Source organism: Podarcis pityusensis (assembly GCF_964106645.2).
Source record: "Podarcis pityusensis genome assembly, chromosome: 3".
Classification (NCBI taxonomy): Eukaryota; Metazoa; Chordata; class Lepidosauria; order Squamata; family Lacertidae; genus Podarcis; species Podarcis pityusensis.
The window spans coordinates 110,990,952-111,010,180 of NC_138026.1; the positions used below are offsets into that span (position 1 = coordinate 110,990,952).

The 19,229-nt window shown below is 48.5% G+C and overlaps 3 protein-coding genes across 5 annotated transcripts in view; all 3 read right to left on the reverse strand.

Annotated features, from left to right (window-relative positions):
• LOC308474485 (proteasome activator complex subunit 4) overlaps window positions 1–1,832 on the reverse strand; it is a 201,365-nt gene extending 199,533 nt beyond the window's left edge. Inside the window, exon 1 of the mRNA XM_081000810.1 lies at window positions 1,829–1,832. The gene's annotated coding sequence lies outside the window, so the exon portion shown is untranslated. The remainder of the gene's footprint in view (window positions 1–1,828) is intronic.
• Window positions 1,833–1,939: 107 nt separating this feature from the next.
• On the reverse strand, window positions 1,940–9,165 carry LOC308474563 (putative G-protein coupled receptor 75). Of its 2 annotated transcripts, none has more exons than XM_081001034.1 (2): window positions 9,058–9,165; window positions 1,940–6,255 (listed from the first exon to the last, which is right to left on the reverse strand). In XM_081001034.1, exon 2 carries the CDS (start codon window positions 6,167–6,169, stop codon window positions 4,523–4,525), a length of 1,647 nt encoding a protein of 548 aa, XP_080857160.1. In that variant the 5' UTR covers window positions 6,170–6,255; window positions 9,058–9,165; the 3' UTR covers window positions 1,940–4,522. The 2 variants fall into 2 exon arrangements, with proteins under 2 accessions (XP_080857160.1, XP_080857159.1); XM_081001033.1 differs by lacking the exon at window positions 9,058–9,165 and adding an exon at window positions 8,391–8,773.
• Window positions 9,166–11,873: 2,708 nt separating this feature from the next.
• PSME4 (proteasome activator subunit 4) overlaps window positions 11,874–19,229 on the reverse strand; it is an 81,922-nt gene continuing 74,566 nt past the window's right edge. For both annotated transcript variants that reach the window (XM_081000808.1, XM_081000807.1), the window contains 4 exons: window positions 16,416–16,578; window positions 15,057–15,190; window positions 14,555–14,693; window positions 11,874–13,544 (listed from right to left, as the gene is read on the reverse strand). In XM_081000808.1, coding sequence (XP_080856934.1) covers window positions 14,559–14,693; window positions 15,057–15,190; window positions 16,416–16,578 — 432 coding nt within the window. In that variant the 3' untranslated portion in view covers window positions 11,874–13,544; window positions 14,555–14,558. The remainder of the gene's footprint in view (window positions 13,545–14,554; window positions 14,694–15,056; window positions 15,191–16,415; window positions 16,579–19,229) is intronic.

Here is a 19,229-nt window from a genome sequence, read left to right on the forward strand (position 1 = left end):
CACATTGTGATTTTTGCATAGCACAGGCACACACACAGTTTCGCAATATATTGCCAGGTCAAAAATTACAAAACCAGTATCACGATATGGACCAGTTTTGGATGATCTGTCAATAGATCACCCGGTCCTAGTTATTAGAACAGGGACAGTGGGCAGAGAGGCTTTCGTGAGATAAAAAAACAAAAACATGCTGCTTTTTAGAGGACTCATCTGCACTATGCCAAATTAATCAGAAGCATTATCCCAAATCAATGGTAACCTTGGCTACTGGGTACTTGTGCGTCCCTGCGGACCAATGTACATGCATGTTCTGGTTATTTATTTCGGTGTACAGCTAAGATCTTTTGAAATGTAGGCTTGCAAATGCAGACTACAAACGGGTGGGGGACAAACTTGGTTGGCAAATGTATGTATTGGCACAGATCATCCCCCATCGAAGGCAAGTGGCCTAGTTCTCAGAAACAACAGATGGAGGAGGTAAAATGGGTGTCTGGACAGTACTGGACAGAAAAGGGACTCACGATAGAACATTCCACCATACCCTGGTGTATCCCTGAATATCAGGGAGGCAAATAGGCTAGAAGTTTTCTCTGTGTGTGGATGATTTGTTGAGAGTTCAGTCCTGTGAGCCCTCACCTGAAGAGGTCGGAAAAGGTACAACCCAGAAAATAGCTTGGTTGTTGTTGTTTTTATCACCTCACTGAAAGAAAGAGGCTGAGCTGAGAACCAGCAATTCCCCCAGTTCAATCTTTGTAAGCCGCTTAGAGGTCTTTGGTTTGGGTTTTGAACCAAGCGGTGTAGAAATCTTGGGAAATAAATACCGTATTTTTCGGTCTATAAGACGCACCAGACCACAAGACGCACCTAGTTTTTGGAGGAGGAAAACAAGAAGAAAAAAATTCTGAATCTCAGACGCCAGAACAGCAAGAGGGATCGCTGCGCAGCAAAAGCAGCGATCCCTCTTGCTGTTCTGGCTTCTGTGATAGCTGCACAGCCTGCATTCACTCTATAAGACGCACACACATTTCCCCTTACTTTTTAGGAGGGAAAAAGTGAGTTATAGAGCAAAAAATACGGTAAATACCGCCTTTGTCCATTAACTCAGCCGGTGTTCACATAACTGGCTTCAAACACAGCAGGGTCATTCCACACACACACACACAACTGCATTTCAAATCACATTTGCACATGGTTATTATGATAAACCACAGAGCCTAGGACTTGCCAATCAGAAGGTCGGTGGTTCGAATCCCCATGACGGGGTGAGCTCCCGTTGCTCGGTCTCTGCTCCTGCCAACCTAGCAGTTTGAAAGCACATCAAAATGCAAGTAGATAAATAGGTACCGCTCCGGCGGGAAGGTAAACAGCATTTCTGTGCACTGCTCTGGTTTGCCAGAAGCGGCTTAGTCATGCTGGTCACATGACCCGGAAGCTGTCTGTGGACAAACGCCAGCTCCCTCGGCCTATAAAGCGAGATGAGCGCCGCAACCCCAGAGTCGTCCGTGACTGGACTTAACTGTCAGGGGTACCTTTACCTTTACCTTTATTATGATATACATCAGTATGGCTTGTGGGTGGGTTTCCAAGTCAGCCGCTGCCTGTCCACACCAGAGGGTGGAAAGAGGGGGCATGGATGTCTTCCGTGTGGCTTATGCTTTCAAATTGCATCGCAGCTGGTTGCAGGCGGTGGGAAACATATCAAAACACTGCAATTCTCAAGAAACCACAGGATAGATGTGTATTGTGGCCAATACTGACTTCTGAAACCAGCACAGGGAGCAAAGCAAAGTAAATAGGAATGTGTACCCAGTCACGGTCGGTGGCTCACTTCGGAAACCCAGCCAGATTGGTGGGGTATAAATATATTATTATTATTATTATTATTATTATTATTATTATTATTAAACCATCATTTTAAAAAGACAAACCACAAACAATATCGGGGGTTGGTCAAAACATCACAGAACACGGAGACTCCTTTATTGTAGGAGAACACATTAAGTATGAATTGGCACAGAATAGAAGGAAAAGTTTGATCCGTATCCTTAGATATCCTTTTATAATCATGACAGCATGTGAGATTATTTTTATATATAAAAAAATACACACACCCTAAAATAACAAAGAAACACAAGGGCTAACAGCAAGGTTCTTCCTCTAACGTTTTGGGAATGAGAAAATGACTAACGTGAAATGGTTTAGCAAAATATTACTTCCCTAACAGATTCTGCACAACCATCATTCACATACTGTACTCAGTTTTGCTTGTGTTAGGTCATACGGTGCCTATGATTATCTAGCAAAAAAAAAAATTTAAAATTAAATCAGTCCTTTATATTTTTTCTAGAATGGTCATTTTATAAGCACCGATGCTTGCCTAATACAATTGGTCCGCAATTATGAGACAGTTATGGCAAAAGACACATATACCGTAATCATGTAACAAGAAGAGATTTGGCTCTTGCAAAGAGCATTTACAATATGCAAGAATGGGAAGTGTGGAAATTGGGCCCCTGAAATCTCAACTTTTAATGGGGGGAGGGGAGAGGGCAGGCAGGGAGTTTGGTTATTTTCTAGCCTTCGTGATTTGCAAGAGTTTAAAATTGCATGTGTGTGCCCAATCCCTCACCATATCTAGAGTTATAACAAGCAAGCAGAATTCCTCATATGCTACAGTTGCGTTGCTAAGAGGTGGGATTGAACACTCTGCCAAAGTAACACAACCCCCAGAGACTGTTCTGACTGGAGGGTGAGAACAGGCCTATATTAGAAGGGGTGAGGGTGCAGAGAGATAGTTTAAAAAGGGCTTGTAAATAGCTATGTGCTTTGTCGCCAGTGACAAAAAATCATAAGTGTGGTTGCCTTTCATGTCATTCACGAATCAAAACGAGCTAAGGTTTCGGACAAATCAGCGAACACAAAAACGCTGTGGACTAGTAACTTGGAATTATTTACAAGACTGACGCAGATCTTGCCTGAGAAGAAGGCATCTCATGTCCTCAACATACATAAAAGTTGACATTTCTTGTTAGCAGTAAACCCAAGGATTTAAAAACACTTTCTGTAAAGTTTCCCCAGTGCATGTAGCTTTCAAAATTCTTTCGAAACACAGCGAAGCAAAACCGTAAAATAAACTCTGGTCCTGACAGAGTATATATATACAACTGGGGATAGGATAGGATTTGGCGCATGGGCTGTATCCTTTCACAGAAGCTATGGCCCTGACACTCTGAGGAGCCCACCTTCTGACAACTTTTAATTAAATAATAATAATAATTACGATGGTAGTGCTGAGCAGCTTCCAGCCACCATCTTGGGCAGGCATAGGCAAACTCAGCCCTCCAGATGTTTTGGGACTACAATTCCCATCCTCCCTGACCACTGGTCCTGTTAGCTAAGGATCATGGGAGTTGTAGGCCAAAAACATCTGGAGGGCAGAGTTTGCTTATGCCTGATCTTGGGTGTCCCATTCCGCCGCCCCCTCCCACAATACCCCAGAAGTTAGGTCAACACAGAGTCTATGGGATGGGGGGAAGGAAGTGATATGGTTGCTGCCACAGTTGGGAAGCCCACTGCACTGTGGGGGGGAAATTAAATTAAAAGGAGGTCCAGAACAGGCATCAGTAGTAGAGGGTCCACTGATGGAGAGGATGCTGAAAGCCCTCTCAGTCTTGGTCCCAATCCTGGTTTGGGGATAGGGTTTGCCACTCCACATGCTTTGCCAACCAGCACAATTAAACACTCTTCAATAAATAAATAGAAAAGCAAGGTTCCGCATCAAACCAGTAATATATATATATATATATATATATATATATATATATATATATACACACACACACACACACACACACACAAAATTCGGAGTAGAAACTTTTAGAAAGCTCTGTCAATGCTTAAAACCGTGCACTTTCATGGGGATACCACACACACACAAAAACGGAAAAACAATACCCGGTCCAGTCTTAAAGAAGAGTTGCCACAGGTGATTTCGTGGTTGGCAGCTGTTTTGACAGAAAAAGCAGTATTGTGTTTGAGGGTGGTGGAGGGAATACTTTGGGCAGGGTGGGGGTATAAGACCCACTGAGCCTTGGGGACTAGTAACCAGAAATCTTGAAAGATGGGGGGAAAGAGAACTAGAGAGATAGTAGGAAAACATGTGGCCAACCTGCGAAACCAAATATCAGAAGCAGGCCAGGACAGGAGAGCTCAGAAGCCTGGCTGAGGCCTAGCTACTCCTGCCCCTTCGTGCGCCAGCTGCTCAGCAGACTGAAGGCAAAAATGCCTTAGAGCCACCCTGGCACGCTCCAGTTGTTGCTTGACTACAACTCCCATCATCCTGCCCAGTGTGGATGGGAGTTGTAGTCCATGGCTATCCCTGCTGCGATGCGTACGAGAGGGGCACGATATCATGCTTCGGATGACCCGTGGGGGCATATTTGCCGCACGGACACGCACACACACAAAGAAAAAGGTCGGCCGCCATTGCGGTCGAAAGTTAAAGAGTCTCAGCTCCTGGTAGCTACACCGAGGGAACCGGTATCTGCTTAGCAGAAGTACTGTCGAAATCCCTCACTACGTCCGTCATCGCGTGATAGTGCATGGCAATGTAGGAGTTGGCGAATCCAAAGGGAGAGTTTGTGGGCTGCAGGCTGTTGGGAGTGCTCACCTCCTGGGAAGGGCAGCTGTTATAGATGCTGTAATAAGGTTCGATGCGAGTGTTCATAGGGGTAGAGCTACTCTGGGCCCCGTAATGCTGGCGGCCGGCGGAAGCCTTTGGGCTCAGCATGCTCTCCTTGGAGTGACTCGGGCCACAGGCCTGGTCCACAAACTTCTTCTGAGGCTTCGGAGACAGCATGTAAGCAGAGTTGGTCTCGTGGTGGGACGACTTGTTGCGGTTGGCCTCCAGGCTCCCTTTGCCCACGGCGCGGAGCCGCGTCTTCTGCTTGCAGCAGAAGAAGACGAGGGCGAAGTACTGGAGGCACCAAAGGACTCTCCTCCTCAGCCCTGCGCTGTTCCGGGAATATATGAAAGGGTTCAGCCCGGACTTGAAGAAGATGAGGGTGAACCCACACAGTTCGAACTGGTAGAGGATGAAGCCGCTGTTCCGGGACAGAACGTCCTGCACCAGGGAGATGCCGAGAGGCAGACAGCAGACTAACACCGAGAGGACAATGACGACACACGTCACCACGGCCTTTGAGTCCTTGGCTGTCGACAAGTTCACGGTCGACACCAGCTGGAACTTGCTGGCCGCAGTTGCGGGCAGCTGGCTGAGGTTCTTTGTGTACGCGTGGGTTTGGATGTGCTGCAGCTTGTTGTAGTTTTGGTTTCTGTAGAGAGCGGGCACGGCGCACTGCACGCCGTCAGCACACCCAGCAGCAAGGGGTCCGATCAACGGCGGAGGCCTGGATGCATCGACTGTGATGATGGGGGGACATTTGCGCACCTGGGCGTTCTTCCTCAAGGCCTGGGCTATCAGGATGTAGGAGACGGACACCACCGCCACGCAGCAGATGAAGTCGATGACGTACAGGTAAGGGACCACCTTCCCCTCGCCGATGACCAGGCTGGAGATGGGGAGGCAGAGGCGGGATTTCTGGGTCCTCATGGTGGCCAGCGTCGCGAGGGTGAAGCTCATGGACCACAAGGCCAAGGTGAGCAAAAGGGTGCAAGGGAAAGAGGCCGTCCGGTTGGGCTGCTTGCCCAAGACCATGCGGAGCCGGTGAAGGGCGATGACGGCCACTGTCTTGAGGGACATGATGATGAAACCGGAGCTGGTGAGGTGGAAGGTGAAGCAGAAAGCGTCAGGGATGCCCGCCGCCGAGTCCAGGAACAGGGCGAAGGTGAACATGGGGGCGGTCACTCCGCAGATGAAGAGGTCGCAGAAGGACAGGTTGAGGATCATGAAGTCAAAGTTGGTGCGGAACTTCCGGAAGGCCGGGTCGAAGAAGGACAGGAAGACGATGAGGTTGCCGTAGGAGCCCAGGCAGAAGATGACGGCCAACAGGAAGGTGCACGTCACCAAGGTGGCTGTGTGGATGATGTCTTGGAGGTCTCCTTGGAAGGAAAAGGTGTCATTGCTGCCCCGAGGGTGTGGCGGTGGCGGCTGTGCAGAGGAATTGGAGCGGTCTGTCCACTTCGCCTCAGCCCAGCCCGTCAGGTTCATCCTCACAGGAAGCAACGCTCTGCGGTTCCGGCACCTCAGAATCAATCGCCTCCCATTAGAAGCTTGAAGTCCATGGTGGGTGAAGCCTGTTTGTATAAGCAGAAACACACGCCCCGTCCAAACGTAAGTCAACAGATAGCTAATATTGGGCCTTCAAGTCTTCTCCTGTGTACTTTTAACAGCCATGATGTGCTCTGAAGAGGAAACTATGTCTGCCAACTCGATCACTGTAAACCTGCAGAAGATCTCACAGAGTAATTGCACTGGAAACTTGATTTGCTCTCAACCGCTGCTTTAACACAGAGAGATGTTAACTATATTTAAATAGTATCTTTTTTTGCTGTTTTTTAAGCCTGTATTTATCACTATTCTTTAAAACCAGTATTCTATGCTATTATGTGAACTGCTCTGTTACATTTTTGATGTAACATATGTATCTTGCTGGTTAAAGAAAATCAAATACGGACAGTTCACACGCAATATTTTGACTGCTGATTATTTAATTCTGGGGGCAGGGTAGAAGGAACCATTGTTTTGTTTCTGTGCATTAAGGGGAGGGAACAAGATCGTTAAAGTCCCTGTTTCAGTTCCCAGCATCTACAGTGAAGAGTTTGGCTCCATCTTACATTTAAAGAAGCAAATTCTTTAAACAGATGTGGCTCCCACCGAGGAAACCGTGGGAACTGTAGTTTGTTAAAGGTGCCGAGAGGTGTTAAGAGACCCCTGTTCCCTCACGGGGCTAAGATTCCCAGAATGGTTTAAGAATCAATCCTTCTTCCCGGGGAAGAATTGAGGCTCCGCGAGGGGATTTTTGTTGCTGTTGTTGGACTGTGCCTCTGGGGGTTGGGTCAAACCACTGGAGAATCACAGCGCCTGCTGGCTCTCATGTTGTTTTTCCTGCATCTGCAGTTCCAAACTGCCCTTTCCAGGAACAAGAGTCTCCTAACAACTCTCAGCAGCAGGGAACAAACTACACTTGCCAGGATTCTGACAGTAAGCGCCGCTCGACAGGGGAACTGACTCTCTCAGGAGGTTGTGGACCCTCCTTCCTTGGAGGTTTTCAAGCAGAGGTTGGGTGGCCATCTGTCGTGGATGCTTTAGCTGAGATTCTTGGCATTGCAGGGGGTTGGACTAGATGACCCTTGGGTCCCTTGATTGTTGACTCTATGATTGTTGGAGTGCAAGGACACAGTGCAGTCAGGCAAAAGCATTTGGGTGGGGGTAGTTCTGAGGCCCAGATTAGAAAAAAAAACCCAAGAGGGCCACATTTTTGAACAGATGTGTACTCAAGTGCCATATTAAACCCTGTGGAGGCTCCTAGGCAGTTCAAATCTCTGGGGGCCCCATGCAAATTATCTCCTAATAATTGACCGTAATTTTCTTTCAAGATCAAATCAATATTATTTAGATCCGTTGTCATGGGGCCCCTAAATGGCCTGGGGACCATAGTTTGGTGCCTACCCTGCCGATTTGGTAACCTGGCACCGATGAGACTGCTTTAGTGCAGACATGCCCAAGGCAGCTTCCGACGGGTGACCTCAAAAGAGTTAAGCAGTGTGTCCTGAGATAACATCCCTAAGGAAAGGAATGCAGCGCTGGAAAAATGGAGCTGTACCCCAAACTCTTTAGGCCTGACCCAAATTGGTTGCCTCCAGAGACTAAGCCAGTTCCTGCGGCACAGATTCCTTTTTTGGGGTGGGGGTAGAATTGAATAAGAACTACCTCCAGACTGTAAGAAGAGCCGGGCTGGATCAGGCCAAAGGCCCACCAAATCCATCACCCTGTTCTCCATGGGGGCCCCCTCTGCGCAACGACGCTCTTGCCCACTCGCGGTTCTGCCATTCAGCGTGTTATCATTCTCCTAACAAACGGATCCTCATCCCGAGTCTGCCAAACCCCTTCCAAAGCCCCCCGACGGGGAGAAGCGAATCCCACCCCACCGCCTGCCGCGGCGCGTGGGCTCCTTCCCGCGCTTCTCCCCCCAGGCCCCGGCAACGGGCAGGAGCAGCGGAGGCGTCCGACGCTCCCGGCCGCTCCGTGGCGCCATTACGCGCCGGGCTGCGCCTTGAGGGTCCGGTTGGAGAGGAGAGCCTTGTGCGCTTCGGGCCAGAGCGGAGGCCGAGGCCATCGCCCGCCATCCCTCCTGGCCAGGACGCACGAAGCGCGCCCAGGGCGACCCACCTTCCGCCCTACCCACCAACCCCAGGCAGCGTCTCCTTACCCAGCGCCGGCTCCGGGGAAGCAGCGGGCGCCGCTCGCCTTGTGCCTCGGCGCGCAGGGAGCGGGGAGCATCTTCTCCCGGCCAGGCTGCCCACGGCAGCTCCGGAGGCGGCGGGCGGACGCTGAAGTCATCGCCGACGTGCGGGAGAGGATGGACCTCACTTGGGCATTGGAGGGGGGGGGGAATGGAGAGAGAGAGATGGGAAAGGAGGGAGGGGGTGTCGCCGCCGCCACCGCGAAGCCCGCACACGATGCTGCCTGGTTGGCGGCGCGCGCTTTGCTGGGGCTCTCCAAATGCGCAACGGCGGCTCCTGGCCAGGGGTGGGGGTCCTCCGGTTTGCTCGCAGCGCAGTCCCCGAGGGATCTTGCCCACCCCGCCTCCGCTCTCGCGCACGACCCCAAAAACAAGGGCCGGGAGGGGAAGGGAGGGCAGCGCGCGCGCACACACCTCGGCGGGAGTGCGCGCGACTGCACCGGAGCCGCACGCGTGGCACGCAGCGCAGCGATTGCGCATCTGAGCGAGCGGCTGGGAGGAAGCGGCGCGCTCTTTCTCGTTCTCTCGCATTTCTTTTCTAAATAGACCCGGGCAAGCAGAAGCGACGCTTTTGTATCCGAGTGAGAAACGCTTCGGGCGGCCCTAGGCGCGCAGGGAGGCGCCTTTTGCTTACCAAGAGCCGCCTTGGCTTTTTGGTACCCGGTTTCGCCAAAGCAGAGATTCAGGCCGCTCACGCATCATCGCTGATTTGTTTTTGGCGTTTGTGGGGGAGATGCAGGAGGAGGAAGGAGAGAGAAGCCTGTGCAGCTCCCCCCCCCCTTGCTGCTGGGAGAAAAAGGTGGGATGTGTAAATGCAAATAAATCCATCAGCAGGTTTGAGCTCTAGGCAGCTGAAGCCAAATTGAAGGCTCCCGAGGGCTCCTCTTGAGCAGGTTGTCCTCTGGGATGCTCCCCTGGCTGCAATGGGCATCCTCAGGTGCCCCAGGAGGCTGGGTTGGAGTCAGGGTGGAAAATCTTTAAGGATGGCTATAACTCCCAAGTACTGGACAAGAACATGAAAGGGGGAGAGAGGGCCTGGGTAGTTACTGAGAGCTGGCCCTGCCACCTGCCCAGGTTCTGGTGGCACCTGGGGTCAGACCTTTGAAGGGAAGCAAATGAGAATCATTTGTGCCCCTGTGCCGAATTGCAGGCACACAGGTGTTCTACGGAGAAAGTACTGTGAAATCCAAGTAACAGGGCGAGGAAGAGTGGGGACTTTGTCCCACATTTCTGCTGCTCATAAACAGGTTCAGAACATGAGTCCAAGACCTGTTCACTTCCGTCCAGGACCACAAGTTAAAGAGGTTGTATTCCAAGTACAGTGGTACCTCGGGTTAAGTACTTAATTCGTTCCGGGGGTCCGTGCTTAACCTGAAGCTAATGGGGCCTCCCGCTGCCGCCGGAGCACAATTTCTGTTCTCATCCTGAAGCAAAGTTCTTAACCCGAGGTACTATTTCTGGGTTAGTGGAGTCTGTAACCTGAAGCGTATGTAACCTGAGGTACCACTGTACCTATGACACAAGGGGACAGGGGGTGGGCACTTTCGACTCTCAACTGGCCCGGGGGTCTCCTACGCATATTTCCTGCCACGGCAATGCTTCCGAGAGCCATGAGAAAGGTCAAAACAGAAGGCAGCGGTTCTGCCAGTGCTCCCCCTTTGACTTCAGTGGCCTTGGTTTTCAGACACAGTAAATTTAGCGACAGGAGACCCTTGACTGGGGGCATCCCTAGGCGTTGGTCAGGTTGGCCTGCCATGGGCGCAGACCCCGGGGGTGCACAAAAATCGCAAAGGAAGACAGAGTGAGCCGGTGATTGCCAAGGGTGCAAGGGCCTGGGGTGCCACCGATACAGCCCCTTGCCAAGGATGCAAAGGAGCCTAGGTAAGCCTCTTCCCTTCACCCCTCCCCTCCCCTCCCAGCCTGGCTAAGCCAAGAGATTTGCCACCCTGACTCCTCTTGGCTTCAACTGCACTTTTGGCACTTGAACAGCAGCTTCCAGCGACTGGTCTGCAGAAGCATAGCCGTCATGGTTCATAGCCAGGGTTAGCCTTTACCTCCCATGAATTAGCCCACTTTTCCTCCAAAGCCAATCAAGTTGGTGACCACCATTGCCTCCTGTGGGAGTGAGTTCCAAAGTTTAACTATGTGCTTTATGTGCTTTTACCTGTCCTTAGGGACATGGGTGATGCTGTGGTCTAAACCACTGAGCCTAGGGATTGCCGCTTAGAAGGTTGGCGGTTTGAATCCCCGCGACGGGTTGAGCTCCCGTTGCTCAGTCCCAGCTCCTGCCAACCTAATAGTTCGAAAGCACATCAAAGTGCAAGTAGATAAATAGGTACCACTCCAGCGGGAAGGTAAACGGCATTTCCGTGAGCTGCTCTGGTTCGCCAGAAGCGGCTTAGTCATGCTGGCCACATGACCTGGAAGCTGTACGCCGGCTCCCTCGGCCAATAAAGCGAGATGAGCACTGCAACCCCAGAGTCGTCTGCGACTGGACCTAATGGCCAGGGGTCCCTTTACCTTTCTTTACCTGTCCTAAATCAGCTTCAATGGATGTGCACAAGTTCTACTGCACAACTATTATAGTTTTATTGTTGTGAGACAGGGAGAAAACCCACTTTTCCCAAGCCATGCATATCCCTTCCGCCATGTTGCAGCTGATCTACCACTGAGCTTCACATTCATACACTGTCCTGGAAAAGAAAGAAGTTGCAAGGGTTTAGAAACAACTCCAGATTGCATCCCTTTTTAGGCTCAACTCAAATATTAGCTTTTTGCAGAGCAGGAGACGCTGCCCAGTGGAAAAACAAGTTCCCGGAGATATGTGCTGCACAACTGGAAACAGACAGGTGACATGTTCATCGCAACAAATCCTGATTCTGCGCCTTCTGTCTCTTTCCATCTGGTTATGTCTCTCCCGAGTTCCACTTTGTGTGCTCTAGGTTGGTTGTGTTGCTTGCCAAGTGCTATGAGCTGGGCCAGCATGTTGGGTATTACACACATTCTGAATATCACCAAGAGGTTTGCGCCGTACACTGGTGTCCAAGGGATGTATTTGACTACGACTTCTTTCGTTTATTGTTTGCTTACATATAGCATCTCCTCCTAATTTAATCCAAACATGTTCAGGCAGTGCCTTATTTCTAGGACCAACGGTCTGTTTTGTAGCCTCAATTTTCTGCTGGTAACAAATAGAAAAAGCTCGAGGTAACCCAAGATCTTGATATTGGGCTGTTTCCAGAACAGAGGCTCCACAGCTCTAAAAGAAAATGTATGTATGAGTATTAAATGAAGCCAACTGTGTTTTCTACTAGGAAACATGTTTTCTACTAGGGACCAATTTGATACACAGTAGGGCTAACAGCTTTCCCCCCTTCATATATATCCTCAGGTGAAAGGGCTTATCTTGAAGAAACTCTCCCCTGAAAAACAAGACACCATGCGCGCACAGATCTTACAAACAATTCATTTATTCAGCTTTAAACTAAGTACACAACTGAAAGGAGAAGGCGGCATTTTGGCACTATGCTATACATTAGTTATTTCTGTGTATCAGCTCTCAGGAGATACTGTACTGGTTACACTGTTGTGCTTTAAAAACATGGTGTTGTTTCCCAGCAGGCAGAGGATTGAAGAGAAAAAAATATGTATTCCTGTTTTTACAAAGAAAAAAGTACAGGATGTGCAGAAGATGAAAATACACACAATTCTCAGATGATTCCCCCCCCCCAAACACGGGAGGCATTCTTGTACTCTATAATTTACCACACACCAGAGTATGTCACTTGCTTGCATTCCCAAAGTGAGGGAGCGGGTGGGGGCAGAGTGGCAGAGATTACGTAGTAAAAACCAACAGATTCACTAAAAAGTTAAATGAAAAATCAAGCCCAAAACTAAAGTCACCTCATTAGAGGGAGGGGGTAATATTAAAAACCAGAAGAAATTGGCATCGAATCAGATACAAAAAGCTGAAAGCACTATTATCAACACCTAAAAGTGCAATTGTTTAAAAGTTAATTCTCACAAATGAATTATGTAAAATTTTTGCAAACTGTACAGTGCTTTGCCAGTGCAGTGCCTCTACAATTTATACAGTCCTTTACATCTATGTAACACATATTGAACATGTTGTGAAACAGCCAGCCAATAGCCACCAGAGTTGCAGAACGAAAAGAAATTTGGGATGGGCGGGCAGGCGGAGGGAGATACAGTACTTCTGGGGTTTTTTTAAATGCAAGTTACATACTTGTTCCAAGATGTGGTGAGGCAAATGGAAAGATGTGTGACTAGCAAACAGGGAATATTTAAAAAGTCTTTAGCCACTCATTATTAACATATGTACATACTCTTTTGTTCTCTGAAATAAAACCAACAGCTGAGAGACACTCTTGTCTGTGGGCTCTACTGAACTGAGGACAAAAACAACAAGACTGCCGCTTACGAAGGCAGGCAAAAGTTAAGGTTCAGTACCTGGCTGGAGAATCTTACTTAAAAACCTGTCAACAGAAAGGACAACTCTCTTGCTCTGATGTGGACAGCAATAGAGGGGGAAATATTTGCTCAGAAGGTAAGACTTCAAAAGAAACGCAGCTCAAAAGTTCTGCATAGCCTGGTATTGCATGGGAGCTGGAAAGAGACAGAACAATGTTATGGGGGACATTTTTGGCCTACGCTTACAAGCGAGTGGTCAGCAGTTCACAGATGCACACTCTTGCAGGCAGATCAGATGGAGAGTTTGAGCACCCAAAATTGCAGATAATTAGGTTCGAAAGTCCATGTATGTAATGTGAAGTTGCAGCATTAGCCACCTGCACAGAATAAGATTTCTTTTTAAAGGGCTTCAGGTTAATGCAAGGAATTTACATGAAAGTGTGGGAAATAAATCATGATTGCTCCCTTCAGACACAAAGACTTGCCACGCTGCGGCAGTCCCCTCTCCCCAGTGCAGCAGAAATCCTCAAGAGTCCTTCCCACAGAGACTTAAGGTATGTACTTCCTTAAAGGATTCCAGCGCTAAGCCTCAGAGTTACCATATCCAAAAGGGTTCTATACACAATAAATTAGTTTTGAGTTTCCTTTATTTTTGCGGAAATGGCAGTGGACCCTCCTTTTCCCGAGAACCTGCAAGACGGAAGGAAACAAGGAGAGCTCGGGTCATGTTTTGCAAGAAAAAGAATGTGTGTACCTGCGCTAAAGCTTGCATTTAGAATATATATAATCACTCCTCCCTGTTCTCCTCTCCGCAACTGCCAAGGACGGAAAGACGAAGCCAGCTATACCCCTTGCAAAAAGCTGCTCTAGCGGAGGGAGACTGTGATGGAAGCAGGGATTCTCCACCCGCCAGGAGCATGGGGAAAAGGGGCAGTCCATTTCCCCAGCACTCTCCAGCCATCACAGTCAGTGGATATGAATGGCAGCTTCCCTCTTTAGGAGGATCGGGGCTGTCCTATACCTGGAATGTCTTGTTAATGTGAAGCATGCCTTTAATCAAACCCCACTGCTGCTGCTCATCACCCCCAGGCTGCTTTCAATTGCAACCTCCACCCAGCTCTGTCAGAGGTGCTGGTCAGTGTTAGTCAAATGCAGGGGTGACACAGGTCCCAATTTGGCTTGCAAGGCCCTATCCCCCCCCGCAATCACACCCACATTTGCCACAACTAACATCCTACATGACATCAGGTGTGGGGGGCAGGCACAGGTCTGGCTAAATCAGCTGCACGGCAAGGGGAACTTGATTGCAAAGCAGTGTTGAACTCACTGCCCATCACAGTGTCAGGTGATTTGACAGGTGGGTTGCTCCATGGAGGCGGGGATCAGATAATCATATGACCCACCAGGCCAAAAAAATATTCCCTACCCATGTTCCAACTTGCAAAGCAAGCATGAAAATACCCCCTTGCTAGGCTTTAGCTGAGCTGGGAAGCAAATTTAATTTAATGATAATGGAGCTGTAAATACATTAAAGATGCCTTGGTTTTTATGCCACAGCCCTGTTATCTATTTAATTTCATTGTGTCTAAAATCACATCTCTTGCCAGTTTAGAGCTGGGTTTGCACGGTGCCCGGTTGGATTATCCAGAAAAGCTTTCAAGAAGCTATTATTGGCCCACGATCACACCATGAAATCTCACCTCATTATGCATAATAGCACGGCGAAACCAAGAGGTCAGTAAGGACGAGAAGCTGGTCATCAGTGAACTGCTGCTTGTGCTCTTGCCAGTTATCATGGTGGGTCCTCCGGAAATTGGACAAAGTTTTTTTCACTGTCATCTGTGTGGCGAGAAGCAGAGAAATGGATCTAAACAGCGTATTTAAAACAACTATCCTGCGTTGGCAGAGGCAATTAAAAAAAAAAAAAATCCATGATAAGCCAACTTATTCTCAGTTTTCTTTAAGGACTCAGCTATGAATTAGTACAGTGGTACCTCGGGTTACATACGCTTCAGGTTACATACGCTTCAGGTTACAGACTCCGCTAACCCAGAAATAGTACCTCGGGTTAAGAACTTTGCTTCAGGATGAGAATAGAAATTGTGCTCCGGAGGCCCCATTAGCTAAAGTGGTGCTTCAGGTTAAGAACAGTTTCAGGTGAGAAAGCCTTGCTGCCAGGGGATGCGGTAAGAGGGCTCTTACCTCAATAGGCTGAGGATCATTCAGATGTGCACTAAGGTCCATTAAAAGCTGAGGCATCCAGGTGGGCACGTCGTAAGGACTGGATAAAATGCACGCGCTAAGTCCCAGCACACCAGCATGGCGCTTCACCAAATCTGCAACAGAGAAAGTCATTGATGCTTTCTATGTACAAGAAACAAAACATTGTGTTTGTATGTGTGTGTCGGGGGGGGGGGGGAAGGGCCCTTTCTTTCTAAAGATTTCCTATAAAATGGGTCTACTATACAATGGGTGATAGCTGATACCTTACTCACAATGTTTCAGGTGGCTGGAGTAAACTTTACAAGGCCTCCGCAGCTGACCTCAAAAGTAATAATAATAATAATAATAATAATAATAATAATAATAATAATTTATTATTTGTACCCCGCCCATCTGGCTGGGTTTCCCCAGCCACTCTGGGCGGCTTCCAACAAAGATTAAAAATACATTAAAATGTCACACATTAAAAACTTCCCTGAACAGGGCTGCCTTCAGATGTCTTCTAAATGTCAGGTAGTTGTTTCTCTCTTTGACACCTGATGGGAGGGCGTTCCACAGGTGGGCGCCACTACCGAGAAGGCCCTCTGCCTGGTTCCCTGTAGCTTTGCTTCTTGCAATGAGGGAACCGCCAGAAGGCCCTCTTTGCTGGACCTCAGCGTCCGGGCAGAACGATGGGGGTGGAGATGCTCCTTCAGGTATACTGGCCCGAGGCCATTTCAAATCTCCCTTTCTTTTCTTTGATGGAAAGGAGGGTTTGGGGCTCCTTGGAGTAGTACAGTATCCCTTCTAACTCTCCACAAGTCAAAGCAGAAAGGGAAAAGGGAGATCTGAGCTGCATGCGACTTTTCAGTCCTTTCCCAACAGCTCCTGCGCTTCCAAGTTTGGTGGCAGATGGAAAGAAGAAACAGCAGGCAAAAAACAAACACGTAAGTAGCATGCTGCTCCCAATTAACATGCCTCACTGCACTGCAGTACAATAGAGTAGCTTGCAAGCAAATAAGCATAAGCTGCCGCAAAGCCCACCTGTGTGCTCACAAGCCCCTGGGCTTTGCACCTCCTAAAACTTCTAGCTTCCTCCTCCTACTTCCTGCTCCCCTTGGCAAAGTATCCTCAGTTGTGAATTTGAGTTTACTCTGGTTTGGTTCTCCCGTCCCTAGTCACTGCGCCTGTGTTGCCTTCCTGTTTCCTGAACCAGCAGACCGACAGCTTCCAATGAAGCACCTTTTCCACTGCTTTGGACTGAAACCATTTCCAGTGGTGGTGAACTAGTCTCAGGCATGTGAGGACACCAAAGCTCAGACAAAGACCCTCTTAAGAAGCCATCATGTATGGCTTTACCTGCAGGAGGAATGGTATCCACCACGGTGCTGAGGTCTCTTTTCCTCTTCTTCGGGAGCCTCCTCTTACAGAGCTGCTCAAAGTGAGTCTGCAGGGGGTCATCAATCACCAGGAAGTGGCACTGGAGCAAGCCACTCAATGTGGTGGCCGCCATCTCTCTCACCTAGGGACGGACGAGGAAACCAGTTACTCCAGTGAACAAGTCTGGTCGACAAGTCGGCATTTGCCCCACTGCGGTATCTTTTTCAAACGACCCCATAGTAATTCATGATTTCAGTGATTGGCTTGCTTGGTATTCCTTTCTGTAGGAGTTCCCGCATTGAATTCAGCTGCAAATGCAAATTTTAATGTATGCGACGGGATGTCAATGAAAGCGGTTTGGTGACAAGTTTGCTCACTCCGCGACCAAGTCTTCTGACCCTGGGGTCTATTAGCACTTCACCTTTCAGCTCAGCAGAGTGTGTTTAAGAATGGGCTCTATACGCTCATTGCTTAACACAAATTTGAGTAAGGTAAAGGGGTAAAGGTAAAGGACTCCTGACAGTTACGTCAGTCGCAAAAGACTCTGGGGTTGCAGCGCTCATCTCGCTTTACTGGCCGAGGGAGCCAACGTTTGTCCGCAGACAGTTTTTCCGGGTCATGTGGCCAACATGACTAAGCCACTTCTGGTGAAACCAGAGCAGCACACGGAAACGCCGTTTACCTTCCTGCCAGAGTGGTTTAGACCACAGCGCCACCCGCATAGTATAAAAATGAGAGGAAGTTGATCTCAAGTGCCTGTTAACTTCCTTTGCTCATTTATTAAGGGGTCTGCAGGCTGACTTTTAGCTTTGTAAAACTTTAGAATATTATGTTCAAGGGTATAATTTAATTTGCTGGTTTGGATGCAGAGTGTTGGCAGGTGCTTGTACTCTGGAGAGCCAGTCGCAAATGTGCCAACTTCTGAATACTGTTAACTACGTGTTTTAGATTCTTTGCCTTTTATCACTTATATGGGGATTTAAGGAGTGGCGCACGACATGATCAGAGCAATTGGAAACCCAACAGGAGTCCAGAGAGGAGGAAACTACAGTAGTTTAGGCAACAGAGGTCCAGATCATGCCAGTGATCTTTGAGAGAGCAGTTTCGGAACGGGGGGCAGGGACCAGATTGAAGAAAGGCATGAGCAGAGCTAGAGGAAAAGTCAAGGCAGTGGGAGTAAGAAGGGGCACCGGGGATTTGGAAGTGAAGCATAGAAAGGGGTCAGACCGATAGTTGGATAGGGAAGGTGGGTGGTTTGAGAACAGGGGGAAACAGTAGCATATTTGAAAGTACAGTTGTACCTTGAACATCTTGGTACTTGGGATGTTTTGGCTTCCAAATGCCACAAACCCGGAAGTGAGTGTTCCAGTTTGCGAATGTTATTTGGAAGCCAAACATCCCACAGGGCTTCTGATTGGCTGCAGGAGCTTCCTGCAGCCAATCAGAAGCCACGCTTTGGTTTCTAAACGTTTTGGAAGTTGAACAGACTTCCGGAACGGATTCCGTTCGACTTCTAAGGTACGACTGTAGTTAGAAGGGAGCCAGAAGAAAGAGAAAGAGGGAATTTCACAGGAGAAAGACACACCATTAGTTATTGTCTTGACAAGGTCAAGACAATGCCCATGGAAGTGGGAAAAAGGGACTTGATCCAAAGAATAAAAGCCTCACAGAATGAATTTGAAAAGGTAAGAAAGCAATGGGATGTGGGAGGGGCAGGGCCTGGAACAGGCAGGATTTGGAAATAATGAGGCCCACCGCAAGAACCCAGCTGCCAGGGTGAGGAGAATGGGATATGAGGGACATTCAAAGGGGAGAGGAGCTTTTCTTTCTGATACCTTTTATTTAAATCAAAGCTGAGAACCAAAATGCTGGGAAGGAGATATGGGGGATTCACTATTTCCTTCACCCTAAACAACCATGCCAGGCACAACCTAGCCTCTACTTGATGGCAGAAGCTGCTCTTGTCTTTATGTAACACACACACACACAGAGAGAGAGAGAGAGAGAGAGAGAGCGCAAAACAGCACTGGAGTAACAAGTGAGCACCATTTTAGGGCTTGCCAGCTCAGGGCAAGGAAACGCAAGATTACCACCACCGCAAGATTTGAGGTTTCCATGGCAACCAGGTCACAAGAGATTACACACAAGGAGGCGCTTTGCCGATCTGTACTGCTGTTTTGCAAGAACGTACTATTCATCTGGCGATTTGCAAATTTGCTCTACAAATTAGTTCCGCAAGTCTGCAATGCTGCTAAAGAGGGAACAGCAAGCAGCGGGGGGGGGGGGGGGTTTGCTTGTTTTAGACGGCAGGATAAATGTTCCAACTAACAGTGGTAAAAGGATGCTAGTAACACTCATAGGACGCAAGCAGAACTCAGGGCTATGTAACACTGAAGCAGGAACCAAAGACTGCTTCAAATTCAAAACAATGCTGCCTGCAGCAGTTAGGTCACTAGCAAACCTGCTTCAGGAACTACCATTTTGGGAAACAAAATGTTTCAGAAACTATTATAACCAACAGTAAAGTTGCCCTGGTAACCTATCGCTCGGTTCATTTGCCTCCATAAATGGTTATTTCACTCACACATGAACAATGTTGTATTTGCAGCTTCTGTTTCATATAATCAAAATATCGCATGAGAGCACTAGCAACCGTAAAACAAACTTATGCTGACCTCTTAAATATACAGTAGATACCGTATTTTTTTGCTCTATAAGACTCACTTTTTCCCTCCTAAAAAGTAAGGGGAAATGTGTGTGCGTCTTATGGAGCGAATGCAGGCTGCTCAGCTA